The 23,069-nt window shown below is 35.8% G+C and overlaps 1 protein-coding gene and 1 pseudogene across 4 annotated transcripts; both read left to right on the top strand.

Moving 5' to 3' along the window:
* The first annotated feature begins 1,891 nt into the window (after positions 1 to 1,891).
* Positions 1,892 to 5,252, top strand: LOC103325788 (G-type lectin S-receptor-like serine/threonine-protein kinase At1g67520; annotated as a pseudogene). The gene is made up of 7 exons (XR_016125567.1): positions 1,892 to 3,095; positions 3,330 to 3,440; positions 3,518 to 3,720; positions 3,813 to 4,023; positions 4,132 to 4,369; positions 4,464 to 4,614; positions 4,697 to 5,252. The product of XR_016125567.1 is annotated as a G-type lectin S-receptor-like serine/threonine-protein kinase At1g67520 (transcript).
* A 9,348-nt stretch (positions 5,253 to 14,600) lies between these two features.
* LOC103325719 (G-type lectin S-receptor-like serine/threonine-protein kinase CES101) lies at positions 14,601 to 23,069 on the top strand. 3 transcript variants are annotated; one of them, XR_016125393.1, is made up of 9 exons: positions 14,601 to 14,732; positions 17,046 to 17,460; positions 19,454 to 20,713; positions 20,883 to 20,981; positions 21,061 to 21,257; positions 21,691 to 21,901; positions 22,004 to 22,227; positions 22,332 to 22,482; positions 22,592 to 22,733. XR_016125393.1 is itself a non-coding variant. In XM_008227901.3 (9 exons), exons 3-9 carry the CDS (start codon positions 19,489 to 19,491, stop codon positions 22,898 to 22,900), a joined length of 2,430 nt encoding a protein of 809 aa, XP_008226123.2. In that variant the 5' UTR covers positions 14,604 to 14,732; positions 17,046 to 17,460; positions 19,454 to 19,488; the 3' UTR covers positions 22,901 to 23,069. The 3 variants fall into 3 exon arrangements, 2 of the variants coding, with proteins under 2 accessions (XP_088905041.1, XP_008226123.2); XM_008227901.3 differs by having other exon boundaries at positions 14,604 to 14,732; positions 22,004 to 22,241; positions 22,592 to 23,069; XM_089048915.1 differs by lacking the exon at positions 22,332 to 22,482 and having other exon boundaries at positions 14,602 to 14,732; positions 22,004 to 22,104; positions 22,592 to 23,069.

The following is a 23,069-nucleotide window of genomic DNA, read 5'->3' on the forward strand; positions in this document are numbered from 1 at the left end:
CATGAATCCTTAATTGCTCTTATGACTCCAATGTTCAGAATTCAATTCTCAAACAATTTTTTTTCTCTCTTCTATTCGTTAATATCAAATTGTTTCTAAAGAAGAAAACAACAAGAGAATGGATATTGGGGATAACGATTCTAGCAAAACGGTAAGGAAATCGTAGTGTTTTTCATCATATTGTTAGGATTGTGTCCCATACCTGCTTTTGTTTTTCTCAACTACTAATGATTAGCAAAGAGAATTTACATGAATTAATAATTAAAGGGTATTTTAAGAATAATGGTGTCGGTGGAAAGATATGATTGTGTTTTTTAAAATTTACATGATAGATGGGAAGATAAGATGGATGGGGAAATATGACGGGAGGTGAAAATAGTAGCACTCAAATTTGTATCATATTGGTCCCTGAGAATATCGTGATAAAATTGGTTATATCAACATCTCTCAATGTTCAATTTAAATAATGTTATATATATTTTCATAAATGTCGATTACCGATGTTTTCTCTTACACGATAATTTTCTACCTTCATATAAACTACCTTTTATTTTTTATTATTTATTTTTCAGTCAATACAATCAAACTGGCTTTAAAATTCACTTGCCAAAAGGTACTTGACAACTTTCCTTTGGCTGCTAGGCTTTATGAAAAAGAGAAATGTGGGGTTTAAAGGAGCCTATCTGATTAAAGGGTTTCAATCATGTGATCCAGCAGGATATAGATAGTGATTTTCTCTATTATGCATTTCATTTTCTATGGCACAATGGACAAATACGTTTTAAGTTTTCAAGTTATGTCGGCCACTGGACCTTTTAAGTTTTCAAGCGACTTTGATGGTTAAATTCACATAATAATTTGATTTAGATCGATCGATCAGATTCAGAACCAAAAAAGAATAAAGATATATATATATATATATATATATATATGGAGAACATATTTTGATCAGCCAAGGTTTCATCATTTGGAGAAATTAAAGTAGTTTGTGAAAATTCATGGCTAGCAGTCTAAATTTGATTTTGTTCCTTATTTTTCAAGCTTAATGTGGACTTATACTGCTGCTAGGGACACACTCAAACCAGGTGACACTCTCAATTCCACAAGTTTATTATGTTCGCAAAGGAAAGTTCATTTGCGTTTCTTTGTGTATGACAAACAGAATTCCAGCCAGTTGATCATACTGAGAGGAACGCATGGAAAAACCGAGGATGGGTTGCCAGCCGAGACACGCCTATTTTGTTCCTTCATTCGTAAAACAACTTTCAACGACTTGAGTTTTCATATACACAAAAGAAAGTTGCTGTGCTTTATTTTACAGAAGGATAAATAATCAAGAGTAAGATTATCTTGGTGATTTATCTTTGTATTCATATTGCATTCATTTGCATGCTCGGTGACTCATACGGTTGAGGGCACCAAGACCGTTGTGGCGGTTTTTCTCCGGTGAGCTTGAATCGATCGTGACCAGTATCGGATTCAACATAAGGAGAGTTGGAAGAACTTCGGCGAGCTTGAAGCAATCGTGACCAGTATTGCGTTCAACATAAGGAGTGTCGAAAGATCATCCTGCGAGAAGTTGAGTTACAAAGAAGTTGGTACGTTGTCTAGAGTGTCTAGGACAAGTTTGTATACTTCTTGTAATCATCATTCTATAGTGGATTTGCCTTGGACTATCAAGTCCCGTGGATTTTCGCCAAAGGTGGGGTTTTACCACCTAAAATAACTTCTGTGTTTTTATCTATTTTTACGTTCTGTCTGTAGAGGATTGATACATCGTATCAATCCCTTTGGCGTGTTTTTATATATTACTGTATTACTCTTGACTACTCAAAACGCATACTTTACTTTTTTAGTGTTTTAAGCCATCCTATAGGTATTTTCAAGAACATATTTTGATCAGCCAAGGTTTCATCATTTGGAGAAATTAAAGTAGTTTGTGAAAATTCATGGCTAGCAGTCTAAATTTGATTTTGTTCCTTATTTTTTCAAGCTTAATGTGGACTTATACTGCTGCTAGGGACACACTCAAACCAGGTGACACTCTCAATTCCACAAGTTTATTATGTTCTGCAAAGGGAAAGTTCTGTTTGGGTTTCTTTGTGTATGACAAACAGAATTCCAGCCAGTTGATCATACAGAGGAACGCATGGAAAAACCGAGGATGGGTTGCCAGCCGAGACAAGCCTATTTTATACCCGACAGGAGTTCTTACCTTGGACAAGAACAAAACATTGAAAATTATGGACCAAGGTGGGACTAGGTTGGAGCTTTGCTCTGCTCCGAAAAGAACTAGCAATGTTGTGGCTACTCTTCTAGATTCTGGCAATTTTATCCTACAAGAAGTGAACTCTGTCGATGGATCTACCACTCAAGTTTTCTGCAAAGTTTTGATTATCCAACAGACACCCTTATGCCAGGCATGAAATTAGGTGTTAACCATAGAAATGGTCACGTTTGGTCACTAGTTTCATGGTCAACTCAGTACAACCTAGAGCCAGGGCCTTTCACCCTTGAATGGGACCCCAAGGGGCGCGAACTGAAGATTAAGAGACGTGGGGTGGTTTATTGGACTAGTGGAGCCTTTACGAGTAAGAGGTTTAAGCCGATCATGATGAGGTATAATGTTAGCATTGTTTCAAATGAAAATGAAGACTACTTCACTTACACTGCTTTAAACCAAAGTTCTCCATCAGAATGGTTGCTTACATCAACTGGGCATCTACATGATGGAGGAGTTGATATTGCAAGGGCATATAACTGTTATGGCTATAACACTGATGGAGGTGCCAGAGGTGGGCGGGGAAGAAAACTTGTAGGCATGTTGGTGATACATTTGAGCTAAAAAATGGTATCTTTAGACTAACCAGCTCTAATTCAACATTCCTGAATGATTCGGATACAAGTCTCAGTATTAGTGATTGTAAGGATTCTTGTTGGAAAAATTGTGAGTGCAATGGGTTTCAACTTTCTGTTTGATGTTAATCAGACTGGATGCCAATTTTATACTGGAGTGAACTGGGAGTTCATTCAAGACTTCGATGGTGATACTACATTTAGTTTTTACTTTTTAAAAAACTCACCTCGCAATCATGGTAAGCCTACTAATTTACTAAATCATTAACCTTTTGAACTAATGAGCTGTCAACAAGTTTCAATTTCATATCAGTTCCTTTTGATCTACGATGTTCAGAAGTTTCTATTTCATATCAGCTCACATCATTCCACAACACACAATGCATATACAAACAACAAAAGATAATTGACGCGTGCGCACATGCACACATTTATATGCAATTAAACTGAAGTTCATTAACTACTCAATGCAGGTAAAGAAAAGGGGATATGGATTGGCACTGGCATCGCCGCTGCTGCTCTGCTGCTAATGGTACTCTGCATCGTCTGCTATCTACTAAGAAGAAGAAAATTTACACTTTCAGGTACACAGAGTTATTCACATCCTTGAAAATTGTTGTTATAAATATAAAAGTTTAACTTACTACCTTACTCTAAATAGGGGAGAACGAGACAAAGATCATTGAGAATGAATTGCTTGACTTAATGAAATCTGATAGACCTACTGATGCCAATGCACTTCAAAATGATGGAACGATGCGACATGATTTAAGCATGTTTAGCTATGCATCTGTCATGGCTGCTACATGCAACTTCTCCCCAGAAAACAAGCTTGGACAAGGGGGTTTTGGGCCTGTTTATAAGGTAAGGCTTTAGATTATAAGAAGTGTTTAGTTATTAATAGCTAAGTATAAATAGCTGATCATCAAGTGAGATACTGTGGGTCATCGATTCAGGGAAAATTGCTGACGGGACAAGAAATCGCTGTGAAGAGGCTTTCAAAATGTTCAGGGCAAGGAACGCTGGAGTTTAAGAATGAATTGATACTCATATATGAACTCCAACATAAAAACCTTGTCAAACTTTTTGGATTCTGCATTCATGGCGAAGAGAGGATGCTAATATACGAGTATATGCCAAACAAAAGTTTGGACTACTTTCTGTTCGGTTGGAAGCACTCACTTTAATCTTATTACTTGATTTCTTTTGTCACTTAATTGTCAAAAATACAAGGACCATGATCAATATTGTAATTTCACCCTATATATTGGACAGATTCAACAAGAGTCATGCTACTAGATTGGACGAAGCGCTTTAGTATAATTGAAGGAATTGCTCAAGGATTGCTTTACTTGCACAAGTACTCAAGAGTGAGAGTAATTCATAGAGATTTAAAAGCTAGTAACATACTACTTGATGAAAACATGAATCCCAAAATTTCTGATTTTGGTATGGCAAGGATTTTCAAGCATAATGAACTGGAAGCAAATACTAATAGGGTTGTTGGAACATAGTAAGTAAACAATTTGACATTCAAAATTTTTGGTTTGCTAAACATGCATTTTTGTATCCCGAGACGTACTAAATTTCTGTTCTATTTGGTACAGTGGTTACATGTCTCCTGAGTACGCCATGGAGGGCATCTTTTCCATAAAGTCTGATGTTTATAGTTTTGGAGTGTTAATGCTTGAAATAATAAGTGGCAGGAGAAACAATAGCTTTTACAATGCTGATCGCCTGCTCAATATAGTAGGATATGTATGTCAAGCAAATTAACAGTTGTGTTGACTAAATTTTTCTTCTCAATTTGAGGTGTGTGATTCTGTATAATTGAATTAAGTCTTTGTTTCAGGCATGGGAATTATGGAAGGAAGGCACAATGCTAGAACTAATGGATCCAACAGTAGGTGATTCATGTATTAAAGATCAATTCTTAAGATGCATCCATGTTGGCCTGCTATGCGTGGAAGAAAATGCAGCTGATCGGCCGACCATGTCGAATGTCATATCTATGTTAACAAATGAAAGCATGCCATCTGCATTACCTACAAAGCCAGCATTTTTTACAGGAAGAAATGTGGTTGAAGCTAGTATAAGTGGAAAAGAAATAGAAATTTTTTCAACAAATGACTTATCCAATTCCACTAATGTAGCACGACGACGGTATGCTTGTGTTGCCATGGACAAATCACTTGAGCTTGCACTTGGTATGTCCCTGTGGAAGTGGTGGCTATCTGATCGAGATGTCCATGCAGAGACAAATCATCTGTATTTAGCTGATGGAAACATCTCTCAGTAACACATTAATTTTGGATTAAGTTATTGTAACATATGATATTGGCATTATAATTTGTAAAATTAATCCCCATTAGTAAAACTTTACCTAAACTTTACAATTGCAGCCTCTTATCACTGTCATTCATGCTTGAAAACTTGGAAGAAACAGAGAAGAGAAGAGGGGACACTCTTATCTTTTCTTAAGCCATCAAATTTTGAAGTTCAAATAACTCCTTAGTTTCCATGTCTGACGTCGTATCTATGTTGACCACTGAAACCATTTCAGTGCCATTACCTACAAGGCCAGCATTCTTCACAAGAAGAAATGTTATTGAATCTGATATAAGCAGAAGGGAGTTACAAACTGTATCAATAAAACTAGTACGCAAACGTTACCTAAAGGGAAAGGGTTCAACTTTTTTCTCGTATGGTCAGTGCAAGTTCAACCTTAATTATTAAAGGGAAAGATGAACATGATATCAACAATTTTGTAAAGTTTTGTCTGCCACTTCATCTTTTGTTTATTTTTTTTGGAAGACCTTTCCAATTAATTTGAAAGAGATGTTTAAGTAACCCACTAATAATTCCCAACCTTTAACTAAATATATACTATTGCTTTAGTTAAATTTGAGCTAAAAACACACAATAATTATTTTAGGAGCTCTGTATAAAATTTGAACTCCAATTATATTCCCTAGTTTAGAGAGTCATAAATACTATAGTTATTTTTCAATTCAATATAATTGGTCCATCTGTATAAAAAAAAAATATATATTTAGTATTAATTACAAGTTTAAACTATGTATAGAACAAAGCAGCATTAACTTATAGGCAGCCACTAGAAATCTTTTCTCTCTTCATAGATTTAGGAGCTCATAGAGGTCTCTCTATTTTAGGAGGTGAATAGGGAGCATGGTTGGAGTTATATTTTTCTAATTCATCCCTAAAATTTGTCTAAAGATGTGGTTTAAGGAGCCCATTGATGATTATAGACCTACAAAGTTGAATGGATAATGGATTGTTAGGCTACATTTGGGTGGACTACTAAGATTTTATGGAGTGAATCATATTAAAATACAAAAATACATATAGTATATTTAAATTTTTTTAAAGGCTACTTGGGCTATAGCCCATGCCATGATAGCCTTGTTGCTAGTTCCGCTAGTGATTACATGTCTAAGTTTTGACTACTACCATGCATTCACTTATGTATATATGCACTAAATTTTCTTAAAGTTTCGTTTGGTACAGTAATTACATGTCTCTTGAGTACGCGATGGAGAGAATTTTTTCCTTAAAATCCTATGTCTTTAGAAGGGCCATTCCTGAATTTTTCAGGGCCCCTATATATATAATATTTATTATTATTTAAACTTAGTGATGGATTCACTCTCATTTTTCAACCAAGATCTAACCTGTCCAAATTGGCTAAAAATTTAACATTCAAGGCAAAAAAATTATATCAATTCAAACTTCAATATATAAAAATTCAAAATAAAAGGCTATAATGTATAAACAAGATAAGTACATGTAACAATTCAATAAGTTAACAAAAATTTCTTTGTATGCTCAATAGCCAAAGCAAAACAACATCAATCTACTTGAAATCCCTTCGCATCCTCAGCAACCAACAAAACAAAAATGTCTTCGCATCCTCAATCAAACAACAACAACCTACTTGAAATCCCTTTGCATCCTCAACAACCAGTAAAACGAAAATGTCTTTCCATCCTTAATAGCCAAAGCAAACAACAGTAGCCTACCCAAATTTTGGTTCTACACCCTTAGATTCAGCGTCTTCATTATTACAAAGATGATCAATATCTTCATTCTCAACATGTTCATCTTCACCTAAGTCACCAACATGTTCATTAAAATTAGTCTATGTTCCTAGTAATTCTTCCACATGATTTTGCTGTTCAAATTCATTGACTAAATCATTATCAATTCCTATAAATTCTTCAACATGATTTTGCTATTCAAATTTATTGACTAAATCTTCAGTTGAGTTATCAAGTGAACTATTTGTATTGTTTCGAAAAAATTTATCCAGAACTCCCGTTCGAGATTGAGTTAATTCTTCTCTCTCTCTCTCTCTCTCTCTCTCTCTCTCTCTCTCTCTGACTTCCAGATGGTTGTTTTTCAGGGAACATTGCTACTTGAAAACAAAAACAATGCAATTTTAATACTTCAAGGAATAAGCAAAGAATCCCCCTCCATAGAAACAAACTTGATTTTTCCAAATTGGCAATCAATTAGAGCTTAAAAGAATTCCGACAAAGAGAATGTGTAATTCATGTGAGTTCACAAATCTACAAACAAACAAAAAAAATTCGTACTTTCCTTTTCATTTGATATCAAATATGAAAAATTACCTTCAATTGATTTCTACAAGGACCAATTTTGCGCTGAACAAAAACCCACACTTTGGACTTTGGAATCTACCCAACCTACTAACAGAAAAATTAATATAGGGATTCACAACTCTGTAACTAGTAGGAAAGGCTTAGAAGAGATGAGATGAGAAGAAGAAAAATTTAAAATAGAACTTTAACCTAGAGGAGTGGAACGGGTAGCTCAAAAGGGTTCTTCTTGAGGAGTGGAAGGGTTTTTTTTCTCGAAAATATTAAAATAATTTATAATAATATAATATAACTTATAAAAATAAAAAATTGGGCCCCTGAATAATGGACCCAGGGGGGTCGCACTGACTGCCATGTTCAAGGCCTTGCAAGGTCTTTAGTTTTGAAGTGTTGATGCTTATCGTAAGTGGTAGAAAAAACGAAGGCTTCTACAATGAGGATCGCATCCTGAATATGGTAGGACGTCCAACAAATCTTTCTATGATCAAAATTTTCTTTTCTGAACTATGAGATGTTGATCTTCTAAATGAATACAATCTTGTTTCAGGAATGAGCGTTATGGAAAAAAGGTGTTGGACTAGAATCAATGGATCCAACGGTAGTCGATTCATGTATTAAAGATCAAGATGCATACTGTTTGTGCAAATTTCTCACTGGAGAATATTCACGTGTAGATCCTTTACCTTTTGAGCTTCCTTCTCTCTCTTTGTCGATTCCTGCATAACAAACAGGAGTTCACACCCAGGGGGTGTTGTGAATTTTAGACTACCTGAAAAATTGAGATTATAAAGATTAGTCTAAACACAAATTATACTCGCAAGTGCACAAGGTCAATCGTAATATAGTATGGCAAATACGAGGTCATTCCCATGAGGATTGAGTTCAACTTCCAATTAGTCTAACCTAATTTACTTCACAAAATACTTTAACTACTCTAATTATATAAACAAGAAATTAAACACATAGCATACTCACGTAAACACAAAAAGGGTTTTTGAAAGAATGATTTAATTACCAACGAAATTAAAAGACAAAACAAGTAGAAAGTCATAAGACACAAGGATGAAAAATTCAAATTGATAAAAGCACTAGGACAATGAATTCACCACTAGTAATCCGATCTAGCCTCTTATTCACCTATGTATTAACTAACCATTTGATGTCGCCGCTTAGTTTTCCTTTTTTATGAATTACCAATGGTATTTAGGCTAATTCGTATATTCTTACATGTAATTCGCCTATGGTATTTAGGTCAAATATCAACACATAAAAACTCATTAAGATCAGTGAAAACCTTCAACAAGCATGTAAACCCTAAGAGTGTGGTATTTACCCTAGACGAATTACAAATCCTAATCACAAGATGCAAGCCTCAAATTAAGTATGGTATTTACTCTAATTTGCATCCGATTAACTCAATTAAAAGTCTATATGGTGATCAAGTATCAAGATAATCAACCAAGTTATTAAGCACAGTGATTAAGATGAAGGGAATATTGTGGGAAGGGTGTTGTGTTGAGATTTCTAAAAACTCTACAACCAAACTTTGAGATTATAAATCACCTAACATGCCATATCTAATATGAAATCAAAGTAAGAGCAGAATCATTAAATAAACTAGGAATTCATGCAATTCTCATTTGTTCCCAATATTTATAAGTCTATGAAAGTGCGCACCAAAGATTCTCTAAATCCTATTTGAGAGAAAGATAAGATGTTCATACCCTTAGAGCGAATCTTGAAACCAAGAATGGTGTTCAAGTAAAGGGACTGGTCCCTTTGTTGTTGGCTCTCTCTTTGATGTTGATTCTCCACCTTGTAGCTCTCTAAATAGGTACAAAGATATGCACCTCCCCAAAGCTCTTCACCAAGGATTGAATGGGATGATAGAATGAGTAGACAACATGTGAAGAGTGGTGCTAGCACCTTCACTCGATGTGATAGATTCAAGGGGTTAAGGAGAGAAAGCTTGATGTTTTCTCTCTTCTAATTTCATCAACTTGAAAACCCTAGGATGATAAGATTCCATAGCTACACACTTATAGGATCAAAAATGTCACAAGAGTGACAAAAATGCCCCCAAGCCCTAGCGTAGCCACACCCGCCCCACCTTTTGTGTGTGTCATCTTTTTCTATCTTGGTCTAACACATTAATCTTATATTGTGTCACATATATGCCTAAATCCATATGGTTAAATCCCTTTTGAATTTTCAAGTCATATGGGACCTTTAATTAAAGTTTCATAACTTTAATTGAATAATTAAATTAATCTAATCAATTTAATTATTATAGTGACTTGACTACTTCAATCACTCACTTGTCTAACGAGTGTTGGTCCTCGTCATGCTTAGTTGACCATGTCAAGTGTCGGGTCAATCGTTTTACCTTTGACCTTTGACTTTTACATTGACTTTGACCAAGTCACAAAATCATTCATTCTCTTCATAATTTCCTAATCGATTCAATTTCGGTGTGCGATCTTATATAGGTTATAATTATTGAGTCAGTGGGTATGAATGATTCACTCTGAATCAAGTGTGAATTGTATATCCCTCCATACAATTCTCCTTATTGGCGAAGACTATTTATAATTAGTCCTTACAGGGCTTTCACAAGCCATAAGTGACACTTAGCAGTATGTTATGGCTACCCAAGCTAAAAAGAATTCATTTAGAGAACCTAGTTAGTTTGTGATTACAATGCAATTCGATCCTTCTCTAATTCAATACTCTATATCATATTCTCGGGATATGGTAAACTTGTGTCAAAATCCCTAATATGACATCTCTTCATTATATGATTCAATTTGATGAAATTGCAAACGTTCTTGTTTCAATTTCCATCTAATACTTTGGCCAAAGATTCACGAATCATATCTTTATAGTATTCTCTCTTCTTACTAAGAGCAGAGATTCCTTGTTGTACATTCACTTGTCTCTATATACACACTGATAATCCTGAGAAACACCTTTAGGTCACATCATTTTGATATGACCGTGTAGTGCTTTCAAAGAGAAACTACATATACACAAGACAACTATGATGTCTCAGATTTAAGGATTAATTTGCATTATCACAACTTAGAATTCTTTGTTTGACACTTGTGAGTAAGACTTCCATACAAGAATTCTAGAGTTGATCGCGTTCAGTGGACTCCATCTTCTATAGAGCACCTACAAATCTGTCTCAGTGTCTCTACACGAATGACTTGAGACTAGTCATCCTCCCAATTAAGCTGACATAATGTGTACTAGTCTTTGCGGGTCACCATTGTCCAATTGGTAATCTTATGACCAGGAACATTTTAGGATATGATATTTATATGTATGGAAAGTTCTCGTGCATCTAACTTCTTTAGACCACTTTTTATTTATATGTTAATCCATAGACTTGTTATTGGCTTCTAGGGTATATATCTAACATAAGAATCCAACATCAAACGACAATCAATAGATAGGTAAAATAAGAAAACTAAATCATCATACTAGGGCTATATCATGGCCTAACAAAAGAAATTTAGTTACACATAATCATAAAATTCGACATAAGCAAAAACATAAGGAAGAAACAACGAAACTAACCAATTGCAGTACTCTTTTGGAGTCTCAAATTTCTTCAAGTCTTTTCGTGTGTAACTCCCAAAAGAGTTGTTTCTCATGCTTAAATAAAACACCACACGTCTATTCCTACCCTAGTTGGGCTTTTACAGCATCCCAAAAATGAAGAAAAATCTAATTAAAATATAAATCCAAAATGGGTAATTAATTGACTCATCTTCCTACTTTGACTGGCATAACATGTCAGTTACTTTGCACGCACTTTTGGGGTAGTTCAACCTCTAAGAAAATTCGGCAAAAATATTTAAATTGTAGGTCTTTGTCTTATCTTTCCAACCATATATACACGCCTTGAGAAAAAAATTAGAAAAGTCTTCAAATAATCATTCTTCCACAGCACCATAGTTTTGACGGGATTACACGTTATGCTAACTTAACTTCAAAGACTGCTCTCATTGGCTACACCGAAAATTCTAGAAAAATTCCACAATCATCTTCAAGATCTTAGCTTTCATCTCCAACTGGTCTTGTACCAAAACTTTACCAAAAAGTCATATTTCCGTTGAAAACCAATTACTGGCTTTGGAAATCTGAAAATTGAGAAAATAAAGTAATAAGTCCTTTTAAAATGAAATTCTCCTACAAAAACTAAGTATAAAGAGTACATAAATGTGTAAATTTATGAACTTATCAGGGTGTTCGCCAAAGGCCCTCCGATGTATAAGTTAGTTTGATTAGATTTTCAAAGAAAGCAATAGCTAAAATGGGTACGGAGTTTTCTCTCAAGGGGAGAGCCGGGTGGTCGGAGCAGTGTGTGCTGGCACTTAGCCGTGTGAGGAGAGAGAGAGTGAGAGGTGTCTCTCTCGGGTTTTTGAGCTAGGTTTAGAATTACCTTGAATGCTTGGTGCAACCCTTATTTATAGGCTCTTTGTGTGCTGGGTTTTGCAAAGAATATTTTTCTATTTGGAAGGAAAATATTATTTCCCTTAAATGGAGAGATTGAGTCAATTAGGGATTTCAATCAGGATCAAATCCCTAATGAATGATAATTATCCCAATTTTGGTCTAAATAATCCCCCAAATAAATGGACCCGATTATTAACTAGGAAATATTCTTTTTGTCCAAGTGCCGCATTGCGATTGGAACGCCAAGATATTTGCTCCCACACAAATCCATGTTGGTCTGCTATGCGTGGAAGAAAATGCAGCTTATCGGCCTACATGTTGGATGTTATATCAATGTTGTTGACAAATGAAAGCATGGCATTAGCATTATCTAAAAGCCAGCATTTTTCTGCTCTCGTATAGAGTCACCACTTTGGCCAGCACTTTACCCCTTACGGGCCGACCCGGTGTGAGCAGGGATTAGTTTGGGTTGTGGTTAAGGCTTAAAGGTGCCACCCATAGTTGGGGCCCATCCAGAACCACATCGTGGTTCAGACCAAAAAAAAAAAAAAACAAAGCCAGCATTTTTTTTTATAGGAAGAGAAGTCATTGAAGCTGATACGAGTGGAAAAGAATAAAAAAGTCTTTCAACAAATGACTTGTCCAACTCAAAATGTGTAGCATGATGAAGCACTGGCATTTACATTTTTGGTGCCTCAATTGTCAGTTGTACTTTCTTCCATACAAGTGTAAATGTACTAGGAAAATTACTTTTGCTAAACAATATGTTGTCTCGAAAATTTGCAGAGTGCTACTATTTTCACCTATGTCCTATTTTATTACTTATCTTATCTTTAAAATTTTAAAGACAAATTTATCATTTTATAAAATTACTACTAAGGATTTAGGGAAAAAAACCTCAACTCATGTAACCCACTACCGTTTGAAAAAAAGGAAAAAAAAAGCATACAACTCTTCGTTTCTCCTAACTCCTTAGTTGCTCTCACGACTCCAATGCTCATAATTCAATTCTCAAATAATTTTGTTTCGCTCTTCTGTTCGTTAATATCAAATTGTTTCTAAAGAAGAAAACAACAAGAAAATGGATGTTGAAGATAACGATTCTAGCGAAAAGGTAAGGAAATCGTAGCTCTTTTCATCATATTGTTAAAATTGTGTCCCATATTTGCTTTTGTTTTTCTCAACTACTAGTGATTATCAAAGAGAATTTGCTTGAATTAATAATTAAAGGGTATTTTAAGAATAATGGTGTGGGTGGAAATATATGATTGTGTTTTTTTAAAATTTACATGGGAAAATAAGATGGATGGGAAAGTATGACATGAGGTGGAAATAGGAGCACTCAAAAATGTGTTTAAGGGATTCACATTATACCAAATCTAAGAGATTTGGATAGTTTTTATAAACTTGATTTAAAAAATTGGAGTTATTTACATTGACATTCTCTAAAGTTTTTCGAATTTTCATATAAACCCTAAGGTCATAGAAGGTTTCAAAATGGTTTCACATAACTCCAAAAACCCGACTTATGCAACTAAAAACACCCTTTATGACATTAGAATAATGTTTGGACACAATATCACCTTAATTTCTACCCTTTATTCTAATAAAAATTTTAATAAATAAAAAAAGCCCCTACTCATCAAACGCATCATATACTCCTTCCACCGAGAAAAGGGGGAAAAAAAAAAAAGGCTTCATACTCCATGTCCTCCATTTCTCCTCCATCTACTGACAAATCTCCTTGATCTTGTTCTCGTTGGATTTTTTTCCCCCTTTACCTCATCGACCTCCTCCACCCTTTTGGGCTCGTCTTCTTTGTCATCAACAAAGATAGGGCGAGTAGAAACCAACACCGAATTGTCCAATCATGCTCACATCACTCCATAATTTCCTTTGTGTTCCAAATCTTGCAATTGTTCCCAATTTGTTCACCAAATCTACAAATATCAATTGCAATTAAATTGAGTATCCATTTGTATAATCTTAAGATTGTTTGGATAATCAATTCATATTCTTCGGAGAAAGAGATGGGGGAAATGGAGTATGAAGCTGTCCTCCTTTTCTGGGTGGCGCGTGGGAGTACGATGCGTCACATAAATAGGTTATTTTTTAATTTTATCATAATGATGGCTAGGAACTAAATGTGATAGTGCATCCAAACAGTATTCTAATATCATGATGGGTATTTAAGTATTTATAATGGAGGGATGTTTGTGAAATTCAAACAACCTCAGAAGGTTATGTGAAAACACGAAAAATTTCAGGAGACATTCGTATAAATAACTCCAAAAATTTGTGACGACCTAGGGTTGGCGGGGCACGTGTCTCTAGGTCCAAAGGTGACTCCAGCCTTGGAGCCCGAGGTTCCTAGTCTTTAGCTTTTGGTCGGTGTCAAAGTTCTTAGTGCGAATCATTTCTCCCAACATCACTTGGTACCTCGACCAATAAACAAACATCATTTGGTACCCCCCCAAAAAAAAAACAAACAAAAAGCCTCTGTAGGTTGAAAAAAGGTTCTCACAAACACACTTCGGCAAGCTGTTCTTTATATAATTAGCTGATGGCCTTTGTTGTTTATTTGTCACGCGTATCTCTCCTCCATATTTATTTGTTTATTTGTCACACAAACCGGACTTTTCAGCCTTTCACATTCTTCTTCAGCCTTTACCTTCTCTCTTCTTGTTTCAAACCTGGGTTACTGAGCAGTCACTCCATCGGCAAAATCCTACAACAGCTATACAGAGTTCATTGCAGTTGCAGCTACAACAGGTAATTTTCCTATGGAACATATAGATGACTATACGTTTGATCTCTTCTTTCTCTTTCATTCTTCTAAACAAGAAAAATTTGATTGGTAGTTTTCATATATTTATCCATTCATTTAAAGATTTGTTAATTAGTAGAGAGGTGGATTTTGTTTCAGGAATCAACTCTGGAAGCAAATTAATACATGAATTTTGCAAATCAAGACCCTTTATCTCTGGGCTAAACTCCGTTGACTACTCTAATCCATAATTTTTCGTTTTTACATTTATAAAATTTCCTACGTACCATTAAAAAAGAAGTAAATGTGGGTCTCCCTTAAAAATAGGAGACCATGTTCTAGTTTCTTGTGTTAAAGTTTTTAATTTGAAAGAAAATTATTAATTTACTATTTTATCGTTGTTTAATAAATTGATCTCACACCACACTTGTTATTAGAGGTGTCAAACGGGCCGTGCCGTGCCGGCCCATCCCATTTAAACTCGTGCTTTAACGTTTTACGTCGGGCGGGCCGCCCATTTAATTTATCGGGCCGTGCGTGCCGCCCATTTAGTAAAATTATTGATCCCAGCCCGCCCAAAGCCCATGTCCATATTGAAACAGGCCGGGCCGGGCTCGTGCCGTGCCCGTGCTCGTGCTCGTGCCACACTCGGGCCCAAGAACCAATCCATTTAATTTGAATTTTTTCCACTTCATTTTTTTTTTCACTAGATAATTCAAATTATAAACATTAAAAATATAATTAGAGGCAAGAAATGATGAACTATTTGAAAACATTAATCAATCAAACATCCAAATAATATGAAAATGGCAGAGGGCAAAAAGCTCTACAAAGTCCACTTCAACTTTTCATCTTTAAACAACTTATTATTTTATATGTGAAATAATGTCTTGCTTTGATTATAAGATAAGCATATATGTCATATGTACTGATTAGATATCAAGTCCAATATTGTTTAATTAATTTGTAGTTGATATGTTTAATTAATTAAGGACCCAAGTAATTTCCCTAAAATGAAATACATCAAATATATATTTATGATTAAAAAAACATATAAATAATGACATTATATGTCAAATTATTGCATTTTGACTTTTGAGAAAGAAAAAAATGTTAAGTGGGCCGTGCTTGGGCCGTGCTTGGGCTCGTGCTTGGGCTCGTGCCATGCTTGAAGCGTGCTCGGGCCAAGCCCGACCCATGTCGGGTCCGTCCGGCCCGGTCCATTGGACCTCATTTTTGATCCCGACCCGGCCCAAGTTTTCGTGCCGTGCGAGCACGGCCCATTAATATTCGTGCTCGTGCCGTGCCGTGCCTCATTTAAATGGGCTGGGCTCGTAGGGCCGGCCCGTCCCGTTTGACACCTCTACTTGTTATTACCCAAGGATATATTTGGGATTATGAAAGTTTCACCTCTATACCATGCGTGTGCCAATTAGCCTTTCTATTTTTCTCATTTTTATTTATATTACATTTTTAAGAAAGACTTGTTATATATCTATTTTTTTTTCCATATACAAATATCGTTTCTATTTTACATCAAGTAAATATAAAGATATTATTAAAAATATTTTTAAAAAATTGAAAAGAGAAAAGAAAAAAGAATGTGGGTGGAGTTGAGTGGGGAGTAAAACGAGGAATGTGGTGGGGTGGGGGAGTAACTTCCTTCATATAATTACTTAGTTGGAATTTATTTTTTATTTTTTATTTGAGCAACTTAGTGTTTTATCATTTTATCCCTATTATATTAATTTGCAATCGTTTAACACTTTGATTAATAAGGATATTTTTTTGGATTTTTGAATGTTTTACCATTTTTTGTCTTTTGCTTTATACATACTAGCCCCTTGGCACACACCCACGCATGTGCCAAACGCATTTGCTAATTAGTTTTATTTTATCTTTTATTTTATTTTTAGAATTAAGAAAAGATAACATGGGTAGTTATGTTCCATAAAAGTATGACCTATTTTCTGATTTTATTTTTAATTTTAATTTTAAAATGTGAATTTACCTTATTATCCTCATTTAATTAATATTTTCAATTCTTTAATGTTTGAATTAACCAAGGGTATTTTCTGAAAATTTGAATGTTTCACCATTCTCTGACTTTTGCTTTATTTATATATAGATATAGATAAGATGAGTTAACACACGTTAACTCCCCAACTAAAGCAACTTGAAGAAGCAGTTTATATGTATAAATTTATTTATTGTAATAACCCAAACCCAAAATTAATATTTAATTATTAATTTATTTGAGAAAAAGACAAAAATACCCCTAGAATATTTTATTAGTTTAAAAGTTGACTTTTTGACAGGGAAGGAATTTGGGGATTTTAGTTGTGCCGTTGCGTAGAGCGCGACGAAACGAGTTCGTAGACATGTAGTGGACCCAAATCGGAATTGTAACGAAGGAGTTACGATCAAAAGAAGTTCAGTGGCATAACCGTAAATATTTCGAAGTTCAGATTTTATAAACCCAGATTTTCTGGTTTTCGGCAGAGGACCAGCCGACTTTGGGAGCTGTTTTCTCTCAGCTCCGACCTCCGATTCAGGCAAGACCAGTGCCAGCCGAACCACCAAACTTCCCTCTTCCAACTTCAGCCCTTCGTCGCCTCTATCTGCCGCCATAGTCGCCGGAAACATCCGCGAAACAGGCGGTGTTCGACAGTTTTTTCGTAAAATTTCGCCGGCTCGTTCTCCGTCATCCGGCCACCATTTCCGGTGATCCAGGTATGGAAACTCATCTATTTCTCGAGCCCTAGCTGCTGGTTGGGTAGGATTTCAGAAATTTCTAGCGTAGATAACTCGATCTTGGATCCAAAGTTTAGCCGAATTTCGGGTTGAGATTCCGGCCACTTCCGGCCAGTTTTTGGGGTAGGTCCAAGAACAAAAGTGGCTCCAAATAGGGTGTTTTACCTAGGATAGGAGTCTTGAGCCGAGATGTTGAGATTTTCCGGCGAAGCGTTATCGCTTTAGGCACCACGCGCTGCCGGCGCGTGGGCGGCACGTGAGCAGTAGGGTGGAGACCACAGTCAGTCCTAGAATGATCTCCTAGTCCTCACGAGCGCGTGGGATTTTGCGGATCTTAATTCGGATATCGTTTGAACCCCGAACGGATCTTGCCTACTGTGCGATTTCCGGGTTCAATACGTTTGAACCTTTGGATCGTAGTTAATTCCAAGTATGTTAATCTAGACTTTCCCAGGATCGTATAGTATTTGACATATCGTAAAACGGAGTCCCGGATACTCCAGAAATGTCAGCCCTAGAGTGAGGTTTACAATAAAACAAACCAGTTACAGGTCCCAGAGGAAAGAACTACGTGTGGCTTGATCCTCGAAAGTACGAGGCAGCCTACGATTATCAGTGCAGCCACGAATCGAGTCCTCGCTTGTGTTCTGTTTCAGACATTTTAGTCATTTACGACCCACGCTTTACAGTGTCGATTTTAAATGTGTTTCACTTGATTCCAAAGTGGAAATTGGGTCAGGTCGTTTCATTTATTCTCGATGCTAATGATATAATAATATATATATATGTATATATACAGAGAGCTTTCATTGAGGGATTCCTCAAATAAACTTATTTGAGGGACACCTCTTGTAGGGCCCACTCCGAATTGTATTTCACTAATCCAAACCATATATTTTGTAGATCCTCATTCAAAGATCATTTCTACAAAAAAAATCACTTGAATCCAATATCATTTGACCATTCAATTGAGTTTTTGAAATTTTAGTAATTTCTTGAAGCACCGTGTTCATTGATTTTGTAGGACACAATTGGATGTCGAAACCGTTTTCGATTTGTCTAATTTTTTGTAAGGATGATCTATGAATGAAGACCTGAAAAATAGATGGTTTGAATCATTGGAAAAAAAAATTGTAGGGTACCCTAAAAGGTGTCCCTCAAATAATATTTGAGGGATCCCTCAATAGAAGGGGATTGTGTGTATATATATATATGTATATATATATATATATTGCTACTTATGCCTACATTAAACTTTAATCTTTATTGGCAGTGGATATCGCTTAGTTTGTTGATTTCTTCCACCTTTACTTATATGGGCAGAGGTTCGAAAACCTTCAGGCACTCAATAAATATCATGTAAACCCCCTCTTCCAAGTGCTTGTACTGAAAAAACTTAATATTTACTAGGATACCTTTTCTCTCTTACATCTCTTTTTTTTTTCACTCTTTTAACTTCCTCTCTTGCACCAAATAGCTATCCATTTAGTGGCACTTCTCTTTTCAAATGTTGAAAGATATCCCAAATTTGAACTCTCTATACCCCATTGATGAAAAAAAAAATCCTTCATTTCTTGTGATAACTTCTCTCATTCACCACATGCATAGCATTTAGGGGTGAAAATTTAGGAGACATGGTAGCACCACTTAGAAACGACACGAAATAATAATTAGTATCATTCGCCACATGCATAGCACGTAGTGGTACAATATCGGACATTAAATAATTATTTTTACTAAACCACTTAAGTTTTATTTAAACTATTTTCTAGGGGATTCTCCGTTTTCATGTTTGAAAAGCCCTGCAGAACCCTATTGAATTAGGGTTCCTAATTAGATCCCACATTCAAAGTTTTAATTTGGACACCTGGGTTGAATGGTTCCCCTTTTTATCCCAAGTCCTGTTTGTGCCTGAATTCCAATGTAATTTTTAGGGACGTATCGCTTTAGCTTTGTTGCTTTTCTGTTTCAGGCCTCCTGTAAAAGTTCTTGGTTCCGCAATTGCTCATGGCTAGCTGCAGTCTCAACATAGTTTGGTCTCTGGTAAGCTTTTCATGCACCATCTGGAGTGCTTGTTATGCTGCAAACAGGGACACACTGAAACCAGGGGACACTCTCAATTCCTCAGATACCTTAGTTTCTGCCACGGGGAAGTTCACTTTGAATTTCACTGTATTAGATGAGGGCAAACCGAACTCCAGCTACCTAGTTCTTCAGAGGACTGAAGATATTATACCATTTTATTCCTGGATCTGGATTGCCAACCGGAACACACCAATTATGTACCCTACGGGAGCTCTTACCTTGGACAGGAATGGAACACTGAAAATTACGCAAAAAGGTCGTGATCCTATAGAGCTTTTCTCAGCGCCACGAACTACCAATATTAACAGTACTACTAGTGTTGTGGTGGCTACTCTGTTGGATACTGGAAACTTTGTCCTAAAAGAACTGAGCTCTATCGATGGATCAACGAAGCAAGTTTTGTGGCAAAGTTTTGATTATCTTGCAGACACGTTTTTACCAGGCATGAAATTAGGTGTGAACTACAGAAATGATCACATTTGGTTGCTTACATCATCGTTGATTTATTCCAGCCCAGAGACAGGAGCATTCACCTTTGAATGGGACCCCAAAGGACACCAATTGCAAATCAAACAACGCGGGGTGCTTTATTGGAGTAGCGGGGCATTTAGAGATGGGACATTTGAATTTCTATCACCTTATTATGGTGAATCCAATAAGCGGAGCGTTTATAACTTTATCATAGTTTCAAATGGGAACGAAGACTACTTCACTTACACTACTACTGTACATCAAAGTAACCTATGGTCGCTAGACTCAGAGGGGTACCTATTGAAAACACTGCCGGTGGACGGCCACTTACCATTACAATCTCCAAGCTGTGATGGATTTAACACCGACGGAGGGTGCCAGAAAAGGCACCAGCCAACTTGTAGGCATCTTGGTGATAGATTTGAGACAAAAGTGGGTTATTTCGACAGTTCCACAATTGAGTCCTCTGAACCAACCATTGATTGGAATACAAGCCTCGGCATTAGTGATTGTAAGGCGGCTTGTTGGGAAAATTGTGACTGTCATGGGTTCGACTTTCCTTATGATAATAAGACTGGATGCAGATTTTGGACTGGAAACTGGGAGTTCAACGAAAACACTACTGGCGATACCACAACGAATTATTTTGTTTTACCAAAGTCATCTCGCCGTAACGGTAAGTCTACTAAGATATATAGGATCATTTCACAAGTACCAATGACCACCAAGTGTAAAGAGAATAAATTTGAGGCCGGCACATGTACATAAGTGTATATATATATACGTCTACAAATTACAATGAACATTGAAGAATTATCTCTTCACATTTGTGTTACTCTGTGCAGCACATAAGTGGATATGGACTGGCACGGCTATTGCCGTTGCTCTATTGGTAATGGTGCTTTGCATCTCGAGCTATCTACTAAGGAGGAAACTATTTTCAGGTAGACTCTTTAAACATCTATGAAGGCTTTGGAAATTGTAAATTTTAATTTTCTTACAACATTAATCTAATCTAAACAGGGGAGACCAACCCGATCATTGAGAAAGAATTGCTTGAATGGATGGAAACTGATAGATCCACTGGCGATGTCAACGGGAATGATGGAAAGATTGGAAATAATTTGACAGTATTTAGCTACGCATCTGTCGTGGCTGCCACAACTAACTTCTCGGAAGAAAACAAGCTTGGACAGGGAGGCTTTGGACCTGTTTATAAGGTAATTAATTTCTATAATAAAAAAACCCAAAATATAAGAGATATTTAGTAATATACCCATTCTTAGCACTAATAATAAATCCTACACCATTTAATTTCTATAAAAAAAAAACCCAAAAAATGACTGGCTCTATTGAATTTAATTTCGATTACAAAATTATTTTGATGCCCTATTAAGTATTTTGGGCTTTTTTTATAAAGTTTTGGGGTTGAGTTTGTTTTAAAAAATCAATGGCAATTTTGTAATTTAAAGAAGTTAAAAGCCTTTTTATTATGTTGTAAATAGGTTTTGGTTGTGTTTCCAAAGTCCATTTCATGTATGATATTTTATTTTATTTTTTTTAATAATTTGAGCTCTTATATTGGGTATAATAGTAAATCTCCCAAAATATAAACCTGATTACTTGGTGCTATATTATGGATTATTAATGAAGGGAAAACTTGTGACGGGACGAGAAATCGCTGTGAAGAGGCTTTCAAGATGTTCAGGGCAAGGAACTTTGGAGTTTAAGAATGAATTGATACTCATATCTGAACTCCAACATACAAACCTCGTTCAGCTTTTTGGCTTCTGCATTCATGGGGAAGAGAGGATATTAATCTATGCCTACATGCCAAACAAAAGTTTGGACTACTTTTTATTCGGTCGGAAATTAAGATTCTCGATCACTTTAATCTTAGTTACTTGATTTCTTCTATTGGAATAATCTGACATTTCCAGCTATTTTCATGGATATATTTGGACAGATTCAACCGGAGCGATGCTACTAGATTGGACAAAGCGGTTCAACATAATTGAAGGAATCGCTCAAGGACTGCTTTACTTGCATAAGTACTCAAGAATGAGAGTAATTCACAGAGATTTAAAAGCTGGTAACATACTACTTGATGAAAATATGAAGCCCAAAATTTCTGATTTTGGTTTGGCAAGAATTTTTACACATAATGAACTTGAAGCAAATACTAATAAGGTTGTTGGAACATAGTAAGTAGATCATACCTTTCACCACTTTGACATTGCTAAACATGTACTTACAAACATATACTAAATATATTTGGTTTTTATATGATACAGTGGTTACATGTCTCCCGAGTACGCTATGGAGGGGATTTTTTCAATAAAATCTGACGTCTATAGTTTCGGGGTGTTAATGCTTGAAATCATTAGTGGTAGGAGAAATAGTAGCTTCTACAATGCTGATCGCGTGCTCAATATAGTAGGATATGTATGTCTTACAAATCAAATTTACGATTAACATTTTCTTTTTTGAGTTGTGAACATATATATCATGAATCTTTCAACAACTTAGTTAAATGAGTGCAATATTTTTTCAGGCATGGGAGTTATGGAAAGAAGGCAGGGGGCTAGAGCTAATGGATCCAACACTAAAGGATTCATGTACTGAAGATCAATTGTTAAGATGCCTCCATGTTGGTCTGTTATGCGTGGAAGAAAATGCAGCTGATCGGCCGTCCATGTCTGACGTCATATCTATGTTGACCACTGAAACAATTTCATTGCCGTTACCTACAAGGCCAGCATTCATCACAAGAAGAAATGTTATTGTGGCTGATATAAGTAGAAGGGAGTTGCAAATTATATCAGTAAATGGCTTGTCTAATACCACAGTTGCTGGACGATAGAGGATTCGTCTATTAGCTAAACGATATCTTTGGGCCATAATTACAATGGTACCTTCATTTTGGAACATTGCTTGGCTTTTGTATATGTTTTATTCCCTGTGAAAGTAGGTCTTCTTATGGATTATAGTTTTTTAATTGAGTTTAGATTCCCTAGGTATATGATATTTGA

The sequence above is a fragment of the Prunus mume genome, linkage group LG3, assembly GCF_029339155.1.
Source record: "Prunus mume cultivar Tortuosa linkage group LG3, ASM2933915v1, whole genome shotgun sequence".
Lineage (NCBI taxonomy): Eukaryota > Viridiplantae > Streptophyta > Magnoliopsida > Rosales > Rosaceae > Prunus > Prunus mume.